This window comes from Atractosteus spatula, chromosome 11 (assembly GCF_055471065.1).
Source record: "Atractosteus spatula isolate fAtrSpa1 chromosome 11, fAtrSpa1.hap1, whole genome shotgun sequence".
Taxonomy (NCBI): Eukaryota; Metazoa; Chordata; class Actinopteri; order Semionotiformes; family Lepisosteidae; genus Atractosteus; species Atractosteus spatula.
This window is the reverse complement of record NC_142716.1, coordinates 15,427,511-15,451,513: the sequence shown is the minus strand read 5'-3', so window position 1 is coordinate 15,451,513 and position 24,003 is coordinate 15,427,511. Positions and strand designations below refer to the sequence as shown.

Below are 24,003 nucleotides of genomic sequence, written 5' to 3'. Positions count from 1 at the left end.
GAAGCCTGGACAGCTGAGTGGCCAAAAGTGCAAGAAGGTTATCTGTCTACTAACAAACAAACCCCATAACCCTATGCTGGCCAGCACAGCATTACGCAAAACTGCGCTGTATAAAGAACTGTGCAGCAAACTGCTGTGTCGTTCATACACTTTGTCACTTGGAAAAGCCAGGGGAGCCCAGGTAGGCGCACTTTTAACTTAATTTGTATTGTAGTTACATACAAAATAATCTCAGCATCAAAGAGTTTGTGTTCATTTGTAAGGACAAAGAGAGACGTGTATCCCAAATCTCAAATCTTAAATCATTTCAGTTTTTTAAAAGGCCCTTTCTAAGTTTGTTTTTCTTCCAATGTTACTTGCCTGTTGCTCATGGATTGGAAACAGACTTCGAAGAAATCTTGTCTCCGTTAAACCTAACGTGTGCAGTAAATGTATCTTTAAATAGATGGATAAATCATACAGATAACCAATACAGATGTTTAACCCTCATAAAAGTCTTTATCAATGACGGTTTCTTACAAGGGCAGTTGTTAGCATTGCTGTCTCTTAGCGCTGGGGCTCTGGGTTCAGTTCCTGGGGTGCTATCTGTGTGGAGTTTGTACGTCCTCTCCATGTTTACTTGAGTTTCCCCTGGGTGTTCTAGTTTCACAGTCTAAAGACATCCTGGTTGGTTAGTTGGCTTCAGTAAAAGTGGCCCTGGTGTGAGTGTTGGTGTGTCTGCATCTGTGTGTGCCATGTAATGGACTGGCATCCTGTCCAGAGCGTGCCCTACCTTGTGCCCATTGCTTGCCAGCTTATGCTCCTGTGCCCCGCGCCACCCTGCACTGTATAGAAAATGGATGAATAGAAGGGCTCTTTCAACAATTGTACAGCACTCTTGATACTAAATATGTTGATATTAATTGTACAGCACTGTTGATACCAAATACTACATAGATTAAAAAAGAGTGTTTTGTGGGCAAATCCCTTCATACCCCTTTTCTGAGGTCTGTTTGTCTGACTGTGTTCCTGTCAGACTTTGAGTGTTGCAGGTACGGTGCCAAGGATGAAAGTGTATCTGACAGCAGTGGGGATACTGGTCCTGGTGGCCACAGTACTGTGTACGGAACACAAGTGCCTTCAAGGCCGGGACCACAAGAAAGCCCCCAGTGAAGAGCACAGCATGAAGGAGTGCACAGTGTACTCCAACTGTGAGTATGGGAAATCCTAATGTTATTTCGAAACCATGATTGTATCATAGCCCTTCAAATGGAAACACAGCTTCATTTGTTATTATGGTACTACAGTATATCTTTGATAAAGTCCACCCACCGGCGGTGTGTGTTCAGCTGCCTAAATTGTAGAATTCCAGCCATTTTATCCTAAAGCAAACAAAAGGGAGGAAAGCTCTGTGCTACCCCTCCAATTTGGCCCCCTTGGAAAATGAAAAAAGATGTGAGAGGATGAGATATGGTGGACCTTCCCTGGAAAGTGGAGAAGACATGGAGGAACTCTTCCCAACCACTTCAAACAGAAAGCAGACCAGGGCAGTGCCTCCTTCACGCTTTTGTCTCACACATCTCTACGCCCCATCAAGCAGATTGTGGAAACAGCCCAGACGTTTGCAATTTTCATTCCACAGGAGGATGAATTATTCCCACGATTAACTAAAACCTGTGATTTTTTTTGTAAATAAATAACTAGATCATTAGTGGGTCCCCAGGATGAGAGTTTGGAAATATTCTGAAAGGCTGGCTCTTCTTGCCCTTGTCTCTCTCCCACAGCTTCCTGCTGCTACAGCAACTTCACTGAGCAGCTCATCTCCCCTGTGAAAAAGGTGGACAACACCCAATGGGACCTGTGTCAGAAACTCAGCACAGGGTAAGAGTCCAATTCCAATGTGAGGGAAATCACTTCTATTATCCTACTCCCATATTCCTACTTCCTGTATACAAAGCTCTAATGTCTTTTCGATTACTTTAAACATTTTTTGTGCTTTTCACCAGCTAAAGAATCATTAACCACTGTCTCTATTTCCTGTACTTCAACAGTATATTAAGCTGTTCAGAGACACAGGAGCCAGGCAACATTTTTAGAAGGGGCATTTGCAAAGCATGATGCATGACACAATTGCAAACTATGTAAAGTGCATTTCAAACTGACAATGGGCACGCCTTTACGCAAAGGGTCATAGGAGTCTGGTACTAGCTACCCAGCTGTGTTATTGAAGTCATTAAGAGCTTCCAATAAAAAAAAAGCTGGATAAGTCTCTTGGGTGAATAAGCTACTAACTACCAAAGGGGTTCATTGGGCTGAATGGCCTCCTCTCATTTGTAAATGTTCTTACGATATGCCTAAAGAAAGCCTTTTATAGATGATCTAAGCACACATCAGGGGCCATAAGTGTTATCATTTTTTGAATTAAAAGAAAACTCATTTTTCTCCCATAGCGTCATGGAAAAGCATCCTTTTTCCTCTAAGAGTCCAAGTCCAAAATAACATGTTTCACATGGCTCCATTTGTATATGGTATTTTCTTGGCTCCACAGTCCACAGTTTTCATAATATTTTTGTCTGAGTAGACCTACTATTTAACTGCACCATCTGTTTGTGTTGCGTTTAAGGTGTGAGGCGTTCATGAAGAAGGTGGAGTGTTTCTACCAATGCTCCCCCAGTGCAGTTAACTGGATGAACCCCAACTACACTGCTGGCCTCCTGCACGTGCCACTATGTGTCAGCTTCTGCAACAACTGGTAAGCACCAGACCTGACTTGCATTTCTTTCTTTTTCTAAACTTGCTAGTTTATAAATTATTAACGAACATATACCTGTACCAAAAAGTGCTGTCTGTTTTGCTCCTAATTATTTTTAGTTGACAGGATAGTCTTTATTCTCAGTCTTTAGTCTCTAATAATTCCCAGGGTTCTGACCATCCCGGCCACAAACTGTTCTCCCCCCTGCGCTCTGGCAAGCGATACCACAGTATTAAAGCACTGACTTACCTCGACTTAAGAACAGCTTCTACCCTACTGCAGTACGCATCCTCAACATACTTCAGACTTCAGCACATCTGCACTATGCACTTTTTGCATAGTCTACCATGATTTTTGTTCTCACTGCTGCATATTCATAGTCCCGCAACATATATATTGTTCCTGTTATTATTATTTATTATTTTTATTATGTCTACATTGTGTGGAGTTATCCGTTGTATTGTGCATGTCCTGACAGATCAGCGCAAATAAGAATTCCAATGTACAGTACATGTACATGTGACAATAAACTCCTCTTCTGTACTCTGTGTATCCTTTCACACACTTCTCCAGCGCCATAGATCATAGATATACAGTATAGACCATATGCACCAGACCTATAGTCACTGGAGGGTATGTTCCATTGCATTGCTACTCCATTACACTGCAGCTAAAATGTTGTCTCACCGCCCTAGGGCCACTTTTAATCAGAACCCCCTCAAAGAAAAAAAACAAACCACACTCCTTTCACTTCAGTAATAACCTCACTCAGTTTTGTTGTATTTAAGGTGAAGAACTGGGCTTTTGTTGTCTTGCAGTCCATCCTATACTGTACGTGTCCTTATTTTAACATTGGTGGTGGTGGAAGGGGGTCTCCATTTCCAGTAAAGAGCTTATAGTGGAGTGTAGAGAAAGTGCTATATAAGTGTTAGGAAGTATTATTATTATTATTATTATTATTATTATTATTATTATTATTATAAGTATGACTAATACTAATACTTCTACTACTCATCTCTCCACTTGTTAACCATTGGAGGAAACAGAAGGAAGATCAACATAACATCAACATAAAATGAGATTTTAATTTAAAATGGTGATTAAAAAACATCCTTTAATTATGTAGAGTCATAACACTACTTTATGCAGCCAGATATTTTGTTTCTCCTGTGACATCTAGGTTTGATGCATGCAAAAATGACCTGACGTGTGCAAAGAACTGGATCACTGACTTCAAATGGGACGATAATGGCAACAACCACTGCGGTGGAGACTGTGTGCCATTCAACAAAGTATGCATTTGTCTTTCCCACTTCACCAGTCATAATGTTCCGCATTATGATATAGAGATGCAGGACAGAGTTTGATTCTATCACTGCTACCATACTGCTCCGGGGTCATAAGTTTAATTTCAGACAACTGTTTGTGTGGAATTTGCATGTTCTCTCTCTGTTTGCATGGGTTTTTTCCTGGTATTCATGTTTCCACGTAGCTCCTACACGACTTCACTGGCTAGTCTCAATTGTCACTTCCTCTGTGATCCTGCAATGAACCTGTGGGGGAGAGTAGTTTTATGGTCTCAATCCCACCTCTGTCCTGTATGTCTGGGATAGGCTCCAGCTTTCTGTGATGCTCACCTGGAAAAGCAGCTTTTTGGTAATAGACAGATAAAAAGGCTAAATGGATTAAAAATGTATGCTGCCCTTGACATGTGTGACTAAGAATGTGGAAAGGGGAGCTTCTTGCAAAGTTCAAAGGACATATATATAGGATTAGCTAAGAATTAGGATAATAAAAGAGGCTGGAACATATTTAATGACTCGAAGTTACTGGAGTTTTTGATAGTACTGGCATGTATTCCGGCATGAATCTCATAGAATATAGGAATTGTACAGCTGGCAGTGATATGCTCATCTGTGCTGAAAAAGAAGATGATTGGAGCAGGTTTATTTTTAAATCTCTTTAAACACCCATAAAAATCAAATCATTTTCCCCATGGTGCTGTAGCTAAATTAACACTGCACTAAAATGTCCACCATTCATTGGCATAGAAAAAGGAGTTATTGGCAGACACATTGCCCTTTTGGACTCAGTTGTGAGCATCCATCTGTAGAAACAGCCAGACTTCTGTTTACTAATTCAACAGTCAACGTGACACATGAGTATCTCCTGATTTCTCTGTTTTTGGATCAGCTTATGCCACTGGACTCCACTCTGTAAATACGGCCTTTTACATTGTACCTTTCTTTTCTCGTGCTTTCAACTGTTTTGCATTTTGTTCTGCAAGTCATAAGGATGACAATGGCAAGCACAAGGAAAAATACAGCTTGGACAGGGCACCAGTACAGAATAATGAGATAGCTGCTAGACAGTTCAATACAACTGTCAATTTATGTTAAATCTGCTAATTCAATTTTTATTTATTAATTCAATTATCTTTTGTGCACCATCTCAGAGTGGTCAAATATAGGACATAATGCATATAATACAAAAGTGGAGAACAACAGCTTCAGATAATGCCAGATGTCCAATAAAATTAAATTTGCATGCAAGATAATGAGCCATAGATTAAGTATTTAAAATTTAAAACAGTACAACTAGTTTTCAGAATATAGCACAAAGTTTCAATACGCTTAAACTAGTTGAGTCTGTGCTTGCAGGGTACTAGTAGAGGCAGCAGAGGCTGACCAGTTTGGTTTTTCAATGTGCATCTCTTTCTGGCCAGATGTACTCCAATGGGACAGACCTGTGCCAGAGCATGTGGGGCCAGACGTTCATGGTCTCCGACTCGGACTGCCGCTGCCTGAGGATGGATGGCAGAGATGAGATGGTGCTGCAGTACATCCTGTACAAGGACTCCAGCTCCAGCTCCAGCTCCAGCTCCAGCTCCAGCTCCAGCTCCAGCAGCTCAGCCTCCAGCCAGGAGACGTCCTGCCAGCAAGCCCTCAGGAGACTGGAGGCTCCGGAAGCAGAGCCAGAAGGCAAGGAGTGAGTTTAGGGTTTAAACCACGGATCCAGTCTTCAGCTAGTGCCAGGGCTTCTGTCTGTTCAAATGAAATTGGTTTGCAGTTGGCCAAAGGAAAAATAATGATGTGAAGAAAACATATGAGCTGCTGTAATCCAGCCTTCATCACTGCTTTTCATTCCACTGGAGCTCTCGAGTACACCCTGCTGCCTGTGGAAAGTCTACACCCCTTTCATTCTTTGACATCTGGTTGTGTCAGTGCCTCAGAGTTTCATGCATCTAAATGTGGATTTTGTCATCTTATCCACGCAAAATATTCCATACTTTTGTATTTTAACAACGTTCTCTCCTCAAAAGTAAAATATCATAATTGGATAAGTCCCCCAGCCCCTGAGTTCATACTTGGTGGAAGCACCTTTAGAAGCAATTACAGCTTTGGGTCTGTTGAGATCAGTCTGTACCAACTTAAACATGTAGATTTGTCATGATTTGAATGGTGCTTGACCATTCTTCTTTACAGAACTGTTCATGCTCTGTCAGGTTCCTTGGAGAACATTGAAAAACAGTCATCTTCAAATTTTAAGATTTTCACATTTTGTTAGAGCCAACTTTTTGCCATGTGCCCACAAAATCTGCTGCTTACTTCAAACATGATTCAAGCTGGGCTTTCTTGTGTAAGACTTACTCCCAGTGTTACTGCCACCCAGCCATAGAGTCCGGATCTGTGGAATGACTGAGATATTGTTGTCATTTGCACACTTTGACCAGCAATTGTCATAAAAGCCCATAGCTCTTTCAAAGTTGCCATCGGTCTCTTGGTGGCCTCTCTGATCAGTCTCTCTTTTGCTTGGTAATCCAGTTTTAAGTGTTGGCCTGATATAGCCAGAGTCTTGGTGGTGCCATAAACATTTCATTTCTTAATAATCATCTTGACTGTGCTCCAGGGGTTATTCCAGACCTTTAATTTTTTTTTATACTCAACCCCCTGACCTGTACCTTTTCACAGTTTTCTTCCGGAGTTCTTCTAAAAGATCCTTGATGCTCATGGTTGAGCCTTTGCTTTGCAATGCATTGCACAGCAGAGGGAACCTACAGGAACTACTGAATTTAGGATTTAATGATTTAACACAGGAATACAATTAAACACACATGGAAGCCAGTTAACTTGGAGTGTGATATTGAAGATGACTGGTTACATATGAGTTAATTTTAATATTGGTATTACAAGGAGGGCTGGACAATCCACACTATATAGCCAAGCTATTTCAGCTATTTATTTCAAAGCTATTTCAGTTATTTATTTCCCCTAAATGGAATTTGTTTTTCTTCGTTATACCTTAATACTGTGCTTTCAGAATGGCCTTAAAATCGAGTTCCCACTATCCTCTGTCTTTTCTGAAACTTTTCAGGAAAAGAAAAATATTAAGTGGAAAAGTAAAAACGCGAAGGAATCAAAAGGTCTTAGATGTAATGCTTTTTTGGCAACTTAATTTTTAAATTATTTTTTTCCCATTCGCAAGCCCACCAACAAAAACAAGTTACAAAGATTTCTAGTAATGCTGTTTATACAACCTCTTTTAATTTTAGGTTCAGAATTTCCCGTGTTGACATCCTTTTTTTGCACTGAAAGGTCCTAGATGAAATACAGACTGTCTACCAATATCTCAGTGGAACTGAGACTGAAAGAGAAACCCAAACCCAAAACCAAGCTGAGGGTTCCTCTCTTACTGGACCATTTAATTCACATGTCCTATTTTATTTTGTAGGTCAGTAGTCCTTAAAAAGGAATGAAGAGATCCTACTTTTGCATCATGGGATGGACTTGCACTTCTCACATCAAGCCTTCTGCAAAAGAGAACAAAGCCACATTGCAGCAGATATTTACAGAGTGTTCAAGTGCACAATATACCAAACAAAGCATATATGTACAGCTTAATAAAAGTAAAATCGGTGTATTGAAATCCAGTCCTTGTCATTTGATACATTCACTGTTTTGAGCTTTACCTTGTTCTTTTGCCTTCCCTATCTTTCCCTGCCTTATCATTGTGAACAATTGTAATCCTCTTGATCTCTTTCACAAACAATACATAACACTGAAATTAATGATTAAATACTGTTCTGTTATGTTCTAAAGGGCAAACAACTACAAACCCACTGTTAGAATAACCACGGGTGAAACTTTATTCTTCCAAAGCAAGAAAACAAGAGGTGACAGTTAAAGACAGTGTGAGTGGGAGCTGACATGCCAGGTTACTTTCTGGGTGGAACAATCTAGGGATCCTGTCAGGAAGGGATCACTGGGAATGTCACCCCTCTTTAAGGCTCACCGATATCCAGAACTAGGCTATGGTAAAATAGAAAAATAAAAAATGAATAAAACAGGTAATGTATTATCTACAAATATAGAAATAAACCCTGAATGATGCTTCAGAACAAATGTTCTTGTAAATCTATCAGCATTAAGATCACTTCCCACAAAAATCTCCCTTTGTTGTTTCATAGTAGTGTTTGCATAAAAAAACTGAATAGCTATGTAATTGGTTATCTGATACCAGTCAATGAATTGTATTTCATAGACCTTGTTTCTTGGAGATTCATTTTGTAATGTTATTACAAAGTAGACAGGCAATGGTACAATGGTAAAAGATAACTGGTCAAATTTGTTTATCAGTGCAAATGTATCAAGCAGTGATGGTCTACAGAAAAATACAAGTTCTATATTGTGGTACAGTTTATAAAAAAAACATTGTAAATAGTTTGTATTGTATTTCGCACTAATTTAAAGAACTACTTAACCTCTTTAGTGTCTAAACCCAGGCATTATGAAGTCTTGAAAGGTCTTGACAAAGTTAATGCAACGGGCTTCATCAAAGTCAGTAGTTAATATGGCCGTCTTGGGAGTTTATGAAAAACCTAACCTAATGGGCGAATCTGGTTTTTTTTAGGATTCCCTCGCAGTACAAAGAATGCTGTGTAGGGTAATTAATTGGCTTTTCTAAATTAGGTTAAGGCCCAGCGAGTAGCGGCGGTATAATGGACTTAGGCTAAACGATAATTGAAAATGGACGGAAAGGTGGATGTTAGACATGGACGGAGGACGTTTACTCTGGTCTATTCCTGCTCAAGGTTAGATAGTCAAGACTAGTTGCTGGACGAGTGAACGGATTGACAGGCGGAAGTTGATGTGTGTACACATTTTGACTGACTATGTGATATTTGCCGAGCTGTTGATGCAGGTGAGTATACTCAGCTGATTGTGCAATCGGCAGTTACTGTTTTGCCACTCTAAATTTCAACATGCGTCTACGTAGTGGTCGTTGGAATATTTATTTTTGCTTATGTGATGGCGATACTGAGATGATAAGTATACGCACCTTCACTGCTAGATTAGGAAGAATAACAAATGCTGTCCTTGATGGAATAAGCCTTTTAAGAGGCGCAGAACGACTCACAAATATATAAAAGTGACTACATTATAGCTTTTAATGTTTCCAAAAATAAGTATTTTGTTTAGACTTGAATAATTCTGAAAATAAGAACAAACCATTCATTTTTTGACAAATTTGCCGTCTTCGGACATTAGACAAGTTTTGTGCTAGATTAACGAGACCTTTTGCAGATTTCCAATCGTTTGTACAAGAGTTACATTATTATTAGTCATTGCTGTTGTTGGATTTTTATTTGTTCCGCTGTTCTCAAAACACCGCTCGAGTGTATTTACGTAGCATCCTCTCAGAGTAAATACAGGAGGTCTCTTGGTCTTTGCTGTTGCAGCAGCTTAACTGTTTAAATTAAGCAATATGTTGATTTATGTGTCTTCAGTAGGACACAGCACAACCCTGTATAAATTCAAGAGCGTATATGTTATAGTAGGTCATGGATGAGTTTGCTATTTTCACTCTTTAATTATATATAAGAATGAATATACCATTTTATTACATATATAAAATAATTGCAGTTTTTCTTCATTTCCATTCTTGAGCGTTGTCCCTTGTGCTCTTGCTGACTCACACAAATACTGCAAGTGTAAATTTGAAAGCCAAAATTATTATAAGCTCATAATATATAGCCTCCTTATTGGAATGTGAGCAAAAACTGAAATGAAGAAAATATAACTTAATGTTCTGCGTATCCTCTCTTCTTCTCATTTGTGTTCCAGTCTGGAAGGGAGATGTGTGGGGTGCGGAGGCAGTGATTTCTCCGTTGCCACGGCGTCGGGACTCTCGGAAAAGCAGCCATGGCCTCTGTGGCCCAGCCGAAGAGTACGTCCCCCGAGCAGGGCCAGTACTCCTCGGACAGGTACGCACGGCTCCTCCTGGCCCAGATGAACAAGATGCGGCTGAGGAAGGATTTCTGTGACGTGCAGCTGCAGGTGGGGGGCCGAGGCTTTAGCGTGCACAGGCTCGTCCTGGCAGCCAGCAGCCCCTACTTCTCTGCACTGTTCGCGGGGGGCATGCGGGAGGCCAACCGAGACTTCGTGCAGATTCTCGGCGTGGAGGCTGACGCGTTTGAAATACTGCTGGAGTTCATATATACAGGTAGGCTGCCAGCACTGAGATGTACTGTATGTGAATTTGTTTCAACTGCTTGTTCCGTCTCTGCTTTAAATAGGTGCTCTGTGTTCATTTGAGAAGAAATGTAACTAGGTAAGGAATTAACTCAAGCGATTGGTGTTTAACTGGAAATGACAGGCTTCAGAAATTCTTTCAGATCTTTGGTTCAAAAATGTTGCTAAATGTTCCACACTGAGAAATTAGAAGATGAATGTGTAAGCATTTTGATCATTGATCGACTATCTAGTCAATGTACACAGCTATGTTTGTACACATTAATCTGCACACAATGTTATAGTCAATGAATTGGCTAAACATTAGTTAATACATTCTCTACTGCTGATTTTGACGATTGATTCAAGGCAGGTGTCGACCTCAGCTCTGATGTGTCTCACTCTGTGTGTCCGAGGTGCAGGTATGATCAACGTCAATGTGGACAATGTCCAGGAGTTAATCGTTGCCGCAGATATGCTCCAGCTCAGTGAGGTGGTCAGTATTTGCTGTGAGTTTCTCAAGGCGCAGATGGATCCGTCCAACTGCGTGGGAATTTACCAGTTCCTGGAGCAGATAGCCTGTCTTGAGATGCTGGAGTTCACGGAGAACTACATTTACGTTCACTTCCTGGAGGTGAGGGCACATTACTACCTAGAGAGCGCTGCACAGAAGGCAATATGTGAACGGATGTTGAAAGGAAATATGTTGAAATGTTTAGCATCAGACATTTGCTGCCAGTGCTGTGATCTAATTCCTTGTTTCAGCTTCCATTATAGCAGGAATAACAAAGTCCAGATGTGGAGAACTAGAGCTTATTAATATTTAACTGATCAAACATCCTTGATTTTTTTTGCCTGGTATTTTACATTTATAAGTTTTGTAGGAACAAAAATGAAATTGTAAGAGCTGAAGGAAATGATCTGATTAAGATAGGTTTTACTGTAGTTAAGGGTGTAACTGGGCATTACAATTCAGCTGAAAGGATAACGTATCTTTTGATACTGTGTAAATATGTTACAATCAAAACAGTTGAATGTATAAAATGTGAATGTTGATTTATTCTTGACATGAAGGATCACTACCTGTAAATGGTATCTGTGATGTTTCCTGAAGCACATTACTGCGAGCAGCGCAACTGTACGCAGTATTTACCCTCCATGGCTCTGTGTGCCCATGTGTGCCCTGTGTCAGGTGTGCGTGGCGGACGAGTTCGCCGGCCTCTCGAAGGACCAGCTGGTGAAGCTGCTGCGCAGCGAGGAGCTGCGGATCGAAGACGAGTACCAGGTGTTCACCGCCGCCATGGGCTGGGTGCTGAAGGACGTGCCCAAGAGGAAGAAACACGTGGTGGAGGTCCTAGACCCCGTGCGCTTCCCCCTTCTCTCTCCGCAGCGGCTCTTCAAGTACATCGAGGGTAGGGCATCTGGAACGACAGCTGTAGGTCCCCACTCTCCAGGAGCTCGGAGCCGGTATTTTCTGTCACTCATCCTATTTGTGCAGGATGTGCAACCAGAAAGAAACCACAGCACACTGAGCCTTCAACTTACCCTAGCCTATACGTATTCAGGCTACAATAGAAAGAAGAAAATGGATTCATGTCGTACCAGTGAAGTAAGAGTCATAATTCTTGAGGAAGTTAAGAAAGCTACAAACAAGAGGAAGCCATTCTGCCTATCCAGCACATTTGCTATTTGATCGGAAGATCACATCCAGGCATCACTTAATGTTTTATAGTATAGATTATAAATGAACAATATGAGTTTGAATACATGTGTTTTCCTTGATATGGCCAGCAGCCGTATCACCCTGCAACTCACAACTGGCAACCCACTGAAGCTCAGCAGGTGTGAACCTGGTCAGTACCTGGATGGGAGACCTCCTGGGAAAAACTAAGGTTGCTGCTGGAAGAGGTGTTAGTGGGGCCAGCAGGGGGTGCTCACCCTGCGGTCTATGTGGGTCCTAATGCCCCAGTATAGCGACGGGGACCCTATACTGTAAACAGGTGCCGTCCTTCGGATGAGATGTAAAAGCGAGGTCCTGACTCTCTGTGGTCATTAAAAATCCCAGGGCGTTTCTCGAAAAGAGTAGAGGTGTAACCCCGGTGTCCTGGCCAAATTTCCCATTGGCTCTTACAAATCATAGCCTCCTAATAATCCCCATCTTTGAAGTGGCTTCATTACTCTGCTATCCTCCCCACTGATAGCTGATGTGTGTGAGCGTTCTGGTGCACTACGGCTGCCGTCGCATCATCCAGGTGGGGCTGCACATTGGTGGTGGAGGAGAGTCCCCATTACCTGTAAAGCGCTTTGAGTGGAGTGTCCAGAAAAGCGCTATATAAGTGTAAGCAATTATTATTATTATTATTATTGTAAGTTAAGAAAGCTACAAACAAGGTCTGCTTATCCAGCACATTTGCTATTTGATCTGAAGATCACATCCAGCCATCACTTATTGTTTTATAGTATAGATTATTAATGAACAATATGAGTTTGAATACATGTGTTTTCCTTAGACACAACATAATACTCTCGTTTTGTCTGTTTCTTCATGTATTTTTTTCCAAAAGGCATTTCTGACTTTAGCCTGCGGGTGGCACTGCAGACCTTGCTGAGAGAATACACTGAAGTGAGCAAGTCTCCCAAGGAGAACAAGATGTTCAGTTTACTGCAGCCAGCAAAGACGCGTCCACGAAGAAAGGCAAGGAAGTATCTTTATGCTATAGGTAAATAACACTGATTTCACTTTCACCATATAGAGCACACCCTGATTGTCTACCTCATGTTAAAGGGGGTATAAAGGAAATGTGACTGTTATTTTGATCCTTTGATGAGGGCCTCAAGCGCATGTTTATGTAATTATGTTTTAAAAGGTAATCATTGAATTGAATTATGAAAAGTCTTGTTTTTTCTTTCAGAAAGGCACATATAGTTTTACCTGGAACAGTAGCCATTTAGTGAAGTGCAATAGGCACGGGCCTGTTTCTGGCATTGGGGGCATTTAACAACTTCATATCTTTGATTCCCAAAACAATGACTGTGATATGTATCACTGGGGTATATAGCTGTGTGTGTAGGGTTTCACCCAAAGGACAGCACCTTTTAACAGTACTCACTGTTAAAATCAGGCAGTGAGTTTGGCTGAGAGGAAAGGAGTGCCACCTGCTGATCCTTCATGACCTCTTCTTATACTGCAGTGACATTATTTTCTTTGAATTCTCCAACTTCTCCAGCTCCGATTCCATCTTCAAATATGCTGATGACACTACCATCATTGGCCGAATCACCAGTATTGATGAGACAGCCTATAGGTATGAGGTCGGGAACCTGGTGGAATGGTGCCTTGACAATAACTTCTCCCTCAGTGTCAGTAAAACCAAAGAGCTGGTCATTGATTTTAGAAAGCAGGGTGGGGACCACACCCCTATTCACATCAATGGGGTGGCTGTTGAGATTTTTAGCAGCTCCAAGTTCCTGGTTACCTTCATCGCTAATGACGCTAACTACAAAGAAGGCACAACAACACCTTTAATTCCTCAGTCAATTAAAAACATTTGGACTGCCTTCAACTGTCCATACCACATTTTACAGGTGTGCTATTGAGAGTGTGCTAACATGTGGTATTGCAGTGTAGTCTGGCAGCAGCTCATTGTCTGACCAGAAGGAGTTACACGGGAAGGCGTTATGGGGGAGGGGTCAGGTCAGCCCAGTCCATCATTGGAGTACAGCTCCCCTCTATTTCAGACATTTTTACTACTCGCTGCCTCAGGAAGGCTGGAAGTATCGTTAAGGACACCAGTCATCCTGGTTCCTCACTTTTCTCCCCTCTTCCCACTTTTAAGCGTTACAGGAGCATAAAGGCATGAACGTCTACACTCAGAGACAGCTTCTTCCCTCAGATTACCGAACTCAACCCCTACCACTGGCTCACACTGATGTTTTTTTTTCTCTAAGATGTATGTTATTTAACTCGTAGTTGTTGCTGCCGCTGTTCTGTGTTTTTCGTGTTTCCTTGATGTCTTTGTTTAGGAGCATTTGTGCTAATAAGCATTTCATTGCACTTGTGCATAGGACAATAAACTCTACTCTACTCTTCTAGCCTCCCTCAGCCTGGAGAGGTACATGAGCAGAGGTGGGATGAGATCGGGCCCCCGGGTGAAGGAGTCTGTCTAACCCCAGTGTTGTTGCACCTCAGGGGGATACACGCGCCTGCAGGGTGGCCGGTGGAGTGACAGCCGGGCACTGAGCTGCGTGGAGCGCTTCGACTCCTTCAGCCAGTACTGGACCACGGTGTCCTCCCTGCACCAGGCGCGCAGCGGGCTGGGCGTTGCGGTGCTGGAGGGCATGATCTATGTGGTTGGAGGTGGGTGTCCTGGAGCCAGCAGACTAGTGGACCTTATTCATACAGCCTCACGTATGAAAGTGGGGAAAGTATAAAGTTACTTTGGCAATTATTATTGGCTTCCTTGACAATTTAAGTCTAATATACCATGATATAAGAAAGATTTCACTGGTTCTGCCGAGCTTTAACATTAAGTGTTCATAACAGTGGTGTGGTACTTCCTTTGATTGTGGTAAATTACAGTGTAACAGGTCAGTGGAGTGAAGTGAGAGGAATTTAAAGTCATTTTAAAGCTACGGTACGCATGCAACGTAAGTAAAAAAAATTACCTTGGTAGTTTTTCTCATGGGTTTTTACACCACATTATATTAACATCTTTTTTTTCTGAAAATGGAAAAAGCAGATGACTGACATGGCAAAATCAAACTCATGCAGTTCAGAGTGAGGAAGCACGTTTCAGGACGGCTATCACAGATGCGTCAAACTCCAGAGATTCTGCCTTTTAAATCAAGAGTTCCAAGGCTACAGTGCTATATTTCCACCTGTAAACCTTAATAGTTCCTTTCTGGCAACCCTCTGTAGTTAAGCAGGACTGAGCCCAGCCAGTACCTGGATGTGAAACCTCCTGGGAAAGCTAAGTTTGCTGATAGAAGAGGTGTTAGTGGCGCTCACCCTGCGGACTGCGTGGGTTGTAATGCCTCAGCGCAGTGATGGGGACACTATATTATAAAAAGGCGCCGTCCTTTGGATGAGATGTAAAACCGAGGTCCTGACTCTCTGTGGTCATTAAAAATTCCAGGGCGCTTCTCGAAAAGAGTAGGGGTATAACCCCGGCGTCCTGGCCAATTTACCCCTGGTTTTTACCAATCATGGCCTCCTAATAGTCCCCATCTACAAACTGGCTTCATCACTCTGTTCTCCTCCCCACTGACAGCTGATGTATAGAGAGTGTACTGGTGCACTATGGCTGCCGTCACATCATCCAGGCTGGGTCTTTACACTAGTGGTGGTGGAGGGGAGTCCCCATTACCTGTAAAGTGCTTTGAGTGGAGTGTCCAGAAAAGCACTATATAAGTGTAAGGAATTATTATTAATATTTTCAGGTTCATCCAGTTTGTGACGTGTCGTTTGTGACGTGGTGTGTGAATTGGATTTTACAGGGGAAAAGGACTCTATGATATTTGACTGTGCTGAGAGATATGACCCAGTGACGAAGCAGTGGGCTGCTGTGGCTTCTCTGAACTTCCCACGCTGTGGAGTGGGTGTTTGTCCCTGCCATGGAGCTCTTTATGCATTAGGTAATGCGGTGAATGTGTATCTCATGAGCAAGCACTGAGTATGTGTGTAGCTACAGATCCTCATTTTCTTTACAGTTTCTCAGTGCTGCGGTCCTTGAGGGCCACAGTCCCATAGGAGTTAAGGTATTAGATGTTTAGTCCAGGGCTTGAATTGAGGGGTGATTGAAGAAGCGCCGATAAACATTCCCACTGTTAAAAGAAGCATTCTCTTTTATAAACTGATTTGTTCATACCTTGGTTTTGTGGGAAGATACAGCGCTGCTCCAGGGGTGACTTCATGACTCCCCCTAGATGGGTGGTCTCTTAACAGAAGACTCTCCCACAACCAACACCTGCTGGTCCCCTTGCTCTTTTTTTCTTCAGTATCGATGCAGGGTTCTTACAGTTTTAGTAGGCTTATTCAAGCCACTTTACTATTAAAAACTACATTGGGTTAATGGTGAGTAGAGCTTAGTCAGGACTTCCAAACCGGCATTACGTAGATCTTCATTATGGATTTAACATTTATATAAGTTGACATTTTGAAACAGGAAAAAAAATGGCATTAACTAAACAGGCAACTTTGGGGAAAGGCTGGGCTAAACTGTGCACAGTTGAATTCGGGCTGTCGATTTTAGCACACGTTCTTCTGATTTGAGTGCATCTTCACAGGGGGATGGATCGGGTCAGAGATTGGGAAAACCATGGAGCGGTATGACCCAGCGGAAAACAAATGGGAAATTGTAGGCAGCATGCCAGTTCCTCGATATTACTTTGGTTGTTGTGAGATGCAAGGTAAGGAGCTGAGTTTCACAGGGGATATATTACAATGTGCTTTGATTAAGTATGAAGAATAATAAATGACAAATTTTGAGGAATAAATACATGACAAAACAACACCTGATATATAAAGCTGTCTTCAGTATGGAACTACACTCAAACTACTGTATATAATTCTGTAGCATGTCAATATAGCAGAAGTGTTTTGTTTCAGATTTTATGGGTTGTAACAGAATCGATTGCTGTAGGAAGAGACTGTCTGAGCTTGTGTGTTTCTGTGTGTTGCAGGGTTCATCTATGTGATTGGAGGTATCAGTGATGAGGGGATAGAGCTACGCTCGGCGGAGATGTACGATCCCATTGCCAAGCGCTGGAGTGCTCTGCCCGTCATGGTCATGCGCCGGGCATATGTGGGTGTAGCCTGCCTCAACAACTGTATCTACGCAGTCGGGGGGTGGAATGAGGCCTTGGGTTCGCTGGAGACAGTGGAGAAATACTGCCCTGAGGAGGTGGGTTACGGTGGAATAATTGGATCACTACTATTTAGAGTCCCATAACCAGGTGCAAAACACCTTAATTATTCTCATTTTCTTTGAAGAGATGCTTGTTTTGTGCAAGAGCCAAAACTGCTGGCCATTTTATGGTTATCTTACTTTGATTGCATTCACATTCACAGATCTGGACTTGATGAACCTTGCAACATACAGAGAAACACACAAGCTCTCTTCCTCTCTTCAGTCTCTTTCTACAGCAATCGATTCTGTTACTTATATACGGTGTACATACATTTCACAACACTAGTAACTCCAGTCCAGATAAATATTGTATGGGATAAAGAGGAAAAAGTTTGGTTTCAAGAGTTTTGGCTGTGGCATTATTTGAGAACGTGTTTATACTAATTATGTTTGAAAGTCGTGGTCACAGGGGTTTTTGGGTAATATACTTCACTATCGCCAAATGAGAGACAGAACTGGGAGTCTGTTGATGGGAACTGCGATGAGAAAGGGCCTTTATTTGACATCGTGCAGGGGAATATGATCCACGTTGGTGTGCACATTCCAGTCATGCAGCTAAGTGGTGAAGAGTAACCACTGTAGATAGAAACCGTGACTTTAATTGTGCTTATGTGTCTCACGTGATGCTTAGTTTTGATTGCAGCGTTAGATGTTGCATGGAAGTGATCCTGCAGGTGGACCTTCTGAAAATTAAGTCATTGGGCCATTACATTACATTAATTAAGTACCAGCCCTGTGTCTCACTGCCCATCTCTCTGCCTCCCTCGTGTTTTTACTCCTTCACTCCCTCTGCCTCTCTCTTGTCCAGGAGAAGTGGGTGGAAGTTGCCCCCATGGCCATGGCGCGGGCAGGAGTTTCGGTGGCGGCGGTCAATGGGCTTCTCTATGCTGTAGGGGGACGGGCGTCCAGCCGCGACTTCTCCGCACCCGTGACGGTGGACTCCGTTGAGATCTACGACCCCCACCTGGATACCTGGACCGAGATCGGCAACATGATCACCAGCCGCTGCGATGGAGGAGTGGCTGTGCTCTGAGCACACCGACACCTGCATCTGTGCTGTGCCTCCCACTCCTCACGGGGCCAAACCAGCAACAGCACACTGAAGCTCTTCAGATGCCACCTCTGGAGTGGATCATAGTGGTTTTATATCACACAAGCACTGTGCACAACATCTTGATCATCGGGACTGGCTTGGAACTGGCCTTCACTGTTTTTGGATGAGAGTTATTTAGTTTGTATCATTTTTTATCTTTTTAACAGATCTGACCCTGTATTAGGTAAAAATACAGAGATTCTAAAAGTCACGCAGAGAGAAAAAGCAGTCTGGGTCTTTCTCCAGCACCAACATTGCTAAAGCCTTCAAAGTGCTTTTATTATGAGGTGAAAGACCCTCTGATGAAGTCTTTTCTCCAGCGCACAGCTGTTGGTTATTTTTCATTCAATAGCAAATAAGTGTTAACAAACTTCTACTTTAAAGGGTCCCTCAAGTTTCTGAATTTAAAAGTTTAAAGTCATCGGGGAGGAAAAAAAAAACATTATTTTCTCATGGAACCTGAGATACAACATTCAGGGTCTGGAAGTAACCTTCCATTTCCTACAAAAAGTGTTTAGAAGGTGAGCTGGAGGTGCTGTTACAGGTTATTCTCTGTAAATGAACAAGCTAAGCACTACGCAGTGGGGATTTTATTTGCTTGTACCCCACATGCCAGCACTTTAGGAAAATTAACAAAGAAGAATAACTCGAGGTCTAGAGGAGAAGGCACTTTAACTGTGGAGTCGCTGCTTGTTTCCTGGAAAAAAACCCCTCCATCAACACATTTTTCACATCCTAGTGCCAAGGACATGGAAATGACATATTTCAGCTTTTTTTCCATTACGTACATAGTTGGGCAACTGTGAAAGCTTTTTACTCCAAAGAAGAATGTACACCTAATTTCCTGAAAGTAATTATATGAATATAAAGAAGCCAATCATGCTATAAACAATATTGATATACTGTATAAGAAAAAATAACTTTTTCATTTCAGCATATTTCTCAGATTTTGAATGGACTATATTTGAAACAAAATGCTTTGATAGTTTTCACAACCCATTTTCAATAATTAATTTGCTTAGAATTATTTTTTTCAACTTTAAAATTCAGTAACTTCAATACAGAAAGAATGATACCAGGATATAGAAGAGATGTACTGTAACTGGCATAGAGAAAAATTGCCCTTCAGGACTTCTGAATGGTCACTGTTTCTAAATGTAGAAGCATTCTTATGTACAACCTTTGCTGACTCAAGATTGACTCTGCTTTATAAAAAGTAAGTGGGAAAAAGTGTAATTTATCTTTTGTAAAACTGTTTGCTCTTACTAGATGTGCACTTCAATTTTTTGCAGTGAGTAAATTTTGACCAGGAGCTGCATGCTGTTAAATTCTCCATGACAGTATGTGAAAGATCAATATCTAGTTCAGTGTCTGCAGCTGTTACTGTGAACACTAGGGTTTTCAATTCTGGTGTCCTTCCAAAAGTCTGTGACGGCACTTTTATTAGTCATTGTCATTGGCTAAATTATTTAAAGGCTCCAGAGTCACTGATAGATTTTTAATAAGGAAGCTAAAGTGTTGTACACATAATAATATTGTCATTATTCACCCTGTGCAAGATAACATCTTCAGATACTCCTTTTAAGTTTTGTGTAGGCTACAAAACGCCTGTAATCGAAAACTGTCAAATTAAAGTAATGCTGGACTGCTTTAAAGTATTATCTTGTATAAGGAATTCTGTGCTTGTGGTGCAATACTTAAGCAGCAACACATCTACAGGAACAGGTAAAGGTTTATTCTGTGCTGAAAAGAGAAGAAAAGAAACAACATTTCTACTGAGGAGAAACGTTCACCTGAAGAAGGCTCCACAGCTTTTTCCTTTGCAGTCTACGAATGCTGAAGCAGCTCCCTACCTGTACTACTTCAATGCATCTGTATGTTTCTTTCTCTCCTACAGACCATACAGTCATGTTTGAAAGTTTGTGAACCCTTCAAGTTGGTCATTATTTTAGATATTATAGAGATATTATAAGAACCTGAACTCTTAATGAATATATAGAATGAATATCCTAAATAAAGACTTCCCACACATAAAAAGGGATTTTAACTCATAGATTATTAGGCTATGATATTTAACAAATTACCAGATATCCTTATGTGCAAATGTTTTCAGTCAACAACTTGTGGCACCTCCTTTAGCAAAAATAACTTTACACAGTGGCGTCCTATAACCAATTATCAGTCTCTGACATCTTGCTGGAGGGATTTTTTACAAAACTCTGCCAGTTCTGTGAGGTTTGAAGGATGTCTTGCATGAACAGCTCTCTTCGGGTCCTGCCACACCATTTTAATAGGATTCAGGTCAGGGCTTTGGCTTGGCCATTCACGGACATGGAACCTCTTCTTCCTAAGCCACTCTTTAGTGGACTTGAATGTTCAGGATCGTTGTCTTGTTGAAACATCCACTTTGTGCCCAGCTTGAGTTTTTCAACTGGTGGCCTGGCATTCTTCTCAAGAATTCCTTGATATTTCTCAGAATTCATGATTCCCTGAATGATGTCAAGTTGCCCAGGGCCAGAGTAAGAAAAACAGCCCCATACAAGGACAGTTCCACCAACATGCTTGACAGTAGGGATAAGGTTTAATTGGTGAAAGGCTGTGTTGCAAAGGCAAATGTAACATTTCCTGCAGTAGCACTTTTCATTTTCATACTTGTGCAGTGCACAATATGCTGATGACTGTAAGTGGCTCCCATGAAATGAGCATTTAAAATTATTTAAAATTCAAAACTAAAATGAAATAACCTGAAGTAGTTGTCAGCAGACAGGCTTATTCTACAGTAATTAGAACAGGACAATTAGATCAACTGGAAGGATGTGATCTCTGTGCAAATGAAAAGACCTTGCTACTGCACACAATTACATTTGTTAGGAAACATTGCATATTATTAACACCCTGTAGGTATGTATTCCATGTTTTAGTGAATAAGCAGGTTACAATATCAGTTTGAGAATTTAAAACATTAATGCAATATAGTGTGCGATATCTTCAGTAACTGAGAGATCGCAGGTGCTGTGCACACAGGTACAGATCTCATGTATAGTAAGCACTGAAAGGTCAGGGACCGAGCAATTCTGATTTTCATGGGCAATTCTTTCCACCACTGAGAGGTGAGGGTGGACAAGGATGTCTGAAAGAGAGAGTGCTGAGATGACAAGACAACAGTAGTTGGCAACCAGGGTTTTGAGGTTTTGGAGGTTAAGTAACTTTATTAAATAATCCATCTTTCACGCTGCACTTCTCGCACGTGTACCACTAAGCAATGTCACATAGGATTCCAAAAGATTTCCACTGAGTATTCCATTTAGTAGCAGTCTTTACTTCCACCCCTGATATCGGCTAATTGATGCTGGATCCATTTAAAGCAGATTAAATCCTTATTTCTGAACTGGCTTGGGGTCCCGCAAGGATTGCTGCACTCCAAGTAATGCAATTATTGTTAGCTATTGTCCCTGCAGGGTAGGAAGCGAAGATGCTCATGCTAACTAACACAAGAGTTATGTGAGCACTCCCTGGTCTCTCTTCTGAATGATATCCACTTCCTTGGTCTTAAAATGAAAACAACATAATTGATCCATGCTCAAGTTATGCCTTGCTAGTCATCATCTGTTTCACAAATACAACTCAGGTAAGACCATAAGAACAGAAAGGTGTACTTCTCCCCGATTATTATTTTTCCCCCGCAAAACAAATCTATCACCCCCTTCATCAAAAAACAAATATATCTTTGAAACCATACTATAAGTCTTTACATTGTTTTTACCATAAGGTTCAGACTCTTCTTTTTTTAACCTCAACGTCCATCACTTCTTCTCCAAGCTCAGTATCTTTTCTGGGTAGACGTTTTTCAATATCAGAGTGGCCACCAGGGAGAAAGTGGCCACCAGTGTGAGGACAGTCCGCAGGGCCTTGAACCAACTTGGGTACCCTGGCAGGAGGGCTAGGTCATAGTGCAGGGAGATGCCCAGGCCCATGATTACCATCAGTGCGGCCTGAGTAATGTTGTCTCTGAAAAGCAGTGCCACCCAGGCCAGCAGAGAAGGTACCACACTGTTGGCCAGGTTCAGCCAGTCTGGCTTGGCAGGACTGCCCTCGGGAAGGGCAAACCCCCACCGGGCACCACCCAGGAAAGACACGATGGAAGCTCCATAGGCCACCTGCGCGTAGGCAATTTCTGGGTAGTAGAGTTCAGTGACAGCCATGAGCAGCGGAGCGGAGACAAAGGGGATCAGCCCAGCAAAGCCAAGGTACAGTGCTGGCCTGGGCCCCTTCGCGAGATCCTTCATGTCATAGCGCAGCAGGTCCAGCTCTCGCTCCTGGGGTTCTTCAGTCCGTCTGCGTTTATGCTGGGGGTTCTGAGGCGAGAGGTGCAGGAGCTGGGCTCTCAGCATGCAGGCCGCGGACTGCCTGGGGAGCCAGGGTGAGGAGCTGGCCGAGGGTGGCAGGGGGAGAGGAGAGGCCTTGATTGCACACGGTGATATTCTAGGCTCCACCTGCAACAGACTGGACACTCGGGGCGCCTAGAACAAAACCACATACCACAATTCAGCACCAGTGTCAAGGCACTTAATTACACATATACACACACAACGTTTCGGCACACCCGAAGAAGGCTCCAAAGCTGAAACGTTGCGTTTCCTTTCTTCTCTTTTCAGCATGGAATCAACCTTTACTTGTTCCTTTGCAGCCTACACATGCTGAGGCAGCTACCTACTTGAACTACATATAGAGCCATTCTGTGTTAGGACTGCTACAAAACAGGGGAAGACAAAAACTGCAGTGCCTGACAACTTGTCCTTGTAAATCATGCAGGGACTGATGCACACGGTCATTGATGTTTTTGTAAATTAAAAATTATGTAATTACATTAATGATGTATGGAAAGAACCGAAAAATGCTTCTGCTAATAAAAAAATAAAGATTATTTTTATGCGACGCTAAAGACATATTTACCATAGAACTTTGGAAACATTCCTCACTTTTTCTTACGATTTTTTTTCTGAGAGCATAAAACCCAATTATATGGTGATTTTAAAAGATTTTCCAAAACAATTTAAAAATCAAGTCAGCCTCGATGTCATATCGAATTACTTTTATACATACTTACCCTGCAAGCAGTCGTGAAGCATCTTTTTATTAAACAGGAGAACATTTTGAAATGTGAGATTAAATAAAGCTACCGTTTAATGTACACCGTCCTCGTAGCGCACCCAGAGACTATAAAACAAAAAAAAATATTTTTTGCTTGTTAGGCTTTAGGTAACATCGCTCTGCACCGGCTCAACGAAAAGAGAATATTGTTTAATTATAATTTGTGTAGTCCAATACTTGTATTTTCATTCGTGTTAAGTAATTACTTTAAAATGCAATCTACTTTCTATTCAGGGTCTTTATTAAAGGCTTCTTCTTCTTTGTCGTTAGTTTCAATTAAAGAATCGAGAACAATACCTGTTGTTTTCAAAGACTTAAAAAAATATAAATTAGAAAGGTCACACTTAAACGGTTTTCTCGAAAAGGTGATTGTGTGCAAGCGTTTACGATGTTCGACTGGATACGTTGGTAGGAAACGAAGTTCCCACTAAAATACCTTTCATTGAACTTCATTCATTCCCTCAAGAACTGTAGTTAGAACTGCATTGAACTTGAACGAACAGTTCATGAGCTAGTATGAACTTTGTTCATTTGTGTTTTTATAATGATTTGTAGGCTGAACATCCTAAAGTTAACAAATTCCGACGTTTGCAAGATAATTAAAATAAA

The 24,003-nt window shown here is 41.7% G+C and overlaps 3 protein-coding genes across 9 annotated transcripts; 2 read left to right on the top strand and 1 right to left on the bottom strand.

The window, feature by feature from the left end:
* The first annotated feature begins 78 nt into the window (after window positions 1-78).
* On the top strand, window positions 79-7,661 carry LOC148823620 (riboflavin-binding protein-like). 2 transcript variants are annotated; one of them, XM_088927516.1, is made up of 7 exons: window positions 79-181; window positions 1,016-1,190; window positions 1,764-1,860; window positions 2,603-2,731; window positions 3,912-4,023; window positions 5,457-5,712; window positions 7,463-7,661. In XM_088927516.1, exons 2-7 carry the CDS (start codon window positions 1,046-1,048, stop codon window positions 7,468-7,470), a joined length of 747 nt encoding a protein of 248 aa, XP_088783642.1. In that variant the 5' UTR covers window positions 79-181; window positions 1,016-1,045; the 3' UTR covers window positions 7,471-7,661. The 2 variants fall into 2 exon arrangements, with proteins under 2 accessions (XP_088783642.1, XP_088783641.1); XM_088927515.1 differs by having other exon boundaries at window positions 5,457-5,719.
* Window positions 7,662-7,756: 95 nt separating this feature from the next.
* On the top strand, window positions 7,757-19,901 carry ipp (intracisternal A particle-promoted polypeptide). 5 transcript variants are annotated; one of them, XM_088927511.1, is made up of 11 exons: window positions 7,757-8,932; window positions 9,856-10,234; window positions 10,665-10,876; window positions 11,435-11,654; window positions 12,807-12,962; window positions 13,470-13,547; window positions 14,432-14,599; window positions 15,739-15,876; window positions 16,528-16,650; window positions 16,924-17,144; window positions 17,959-19,901. In XM_088927511.1, exons 2-11 carry the CDS (start codon window positions 9,934-9,936, stop codon window positions 18,181-18,183), a joined length of 1,842 nt encoding a protein of 613 aa, XP_088783637.1. In that variant the 5' UTR covers window positions 7,757-8,932; window positions 9,856-9,933; the 3' UTR covers window positions 18,184-19,901. The 5 variants fall into 5 exon arrangements, with proteins under 5 accessions (XP_088783637.1, XP_088783635.1, XP_088783639.1 ...); XM_088927509.1 differs by having other exon boundaries at window positions 10,659-10,876; XM_088927513.1 differs by lacking the exon at window positions 13,470-13,547.
* A 56-nt stretch (window positions 19,902-19,957) lies between these two features.
* Window positions 19,958-23,788, bottom strand: tmem69 (transmembrane protein 69). Of its 2 annotated transcripts, XM_088927518.1 has the most exons (3): window positions 23,692-23,782; window positions 23,351-23,460; window positions 19,958-22,763 (listed from the first exon to the last, which is right to left on the bottom strand). In XM_088927518.1, the coding sequence occupies exons 2-3, from the start codon at window positions 23,393-23,395 to the stop codon at window positions 22,047-22,049; spliced, it is 762 nt and encodes a 253-aa protein (XP_088783644.1). In that variant the 5' UTR covers window positions 23,396-23,460; window positions 23,692-23,782; the 3' UTR covers window positions 19,958-22,046. The 2 variants fall into 2 exon arrangements, with proteins under 2 accessions (XP_088783644.1, XP_088783643.1); XM_088927517.1 differs by having other exon boundaries at window positions 23,351-23,788.
* Between the last annotated feature and the right edge of the window lie 215 nt (window positions 23,789-24,003).

Coding starts and splice junctions, on each gene's coding strand:
- LOC148823620 (XM_088927515.1), top strand. CDS start 1,046: ATGAAAGTGTATCTGACAGCAGTGGGGATACTGGTCCTGGTGGCCACA. Junction 2,732..3,911: donor GTCAGCTTCTGCAACAACTG/GTAAGCACCAGA, acceptor TGTGACATCTAG/GTTTGATGCATGCAAAAATG. Junction 5,720..7,462: donor GCAGAGCCAGAAGGCAAGGA/GTGAGTTTAGGG, acceptor TTTATTTTGTAG/GTCAGTAGTCCTTAAAAAGG.
- ipp (XM_088927509.1), top strand. CDS start 9,934: ATGGCCTCTGTGGCCCAGCCGAAGAGTACGTCCCCCGAGCAGGGCCAG. Junction 13,548..14,431: donor ATTGATGAGACAGCCTATAG/GTATGAGGTCGG, acceptor GTTGCACCTCAG/GGGGATACACGCGCCTGCAG. Junction 16,651..16,923: donor TGGTTGTTGTGAGATGCAAG/GTAAGGAGCTGA, acceptor TGTGTGTTGCAG/GGTTCATCTATGTGATTGGA.
- tmem69 (XM_088927517.1), bottom strand. CDS start 23,395: ATGTTCTCCTGTTTAATAAAAAGATGCTTCACGACTGCTTGCAGG. Junction 22,764..23,350: donor GCTTCACGACTGCTTGCAGG/GTAAGTATGTAT, acceptor GTTTTGTTCTAG/GCGCCCCGAGTGTCCAGTCT.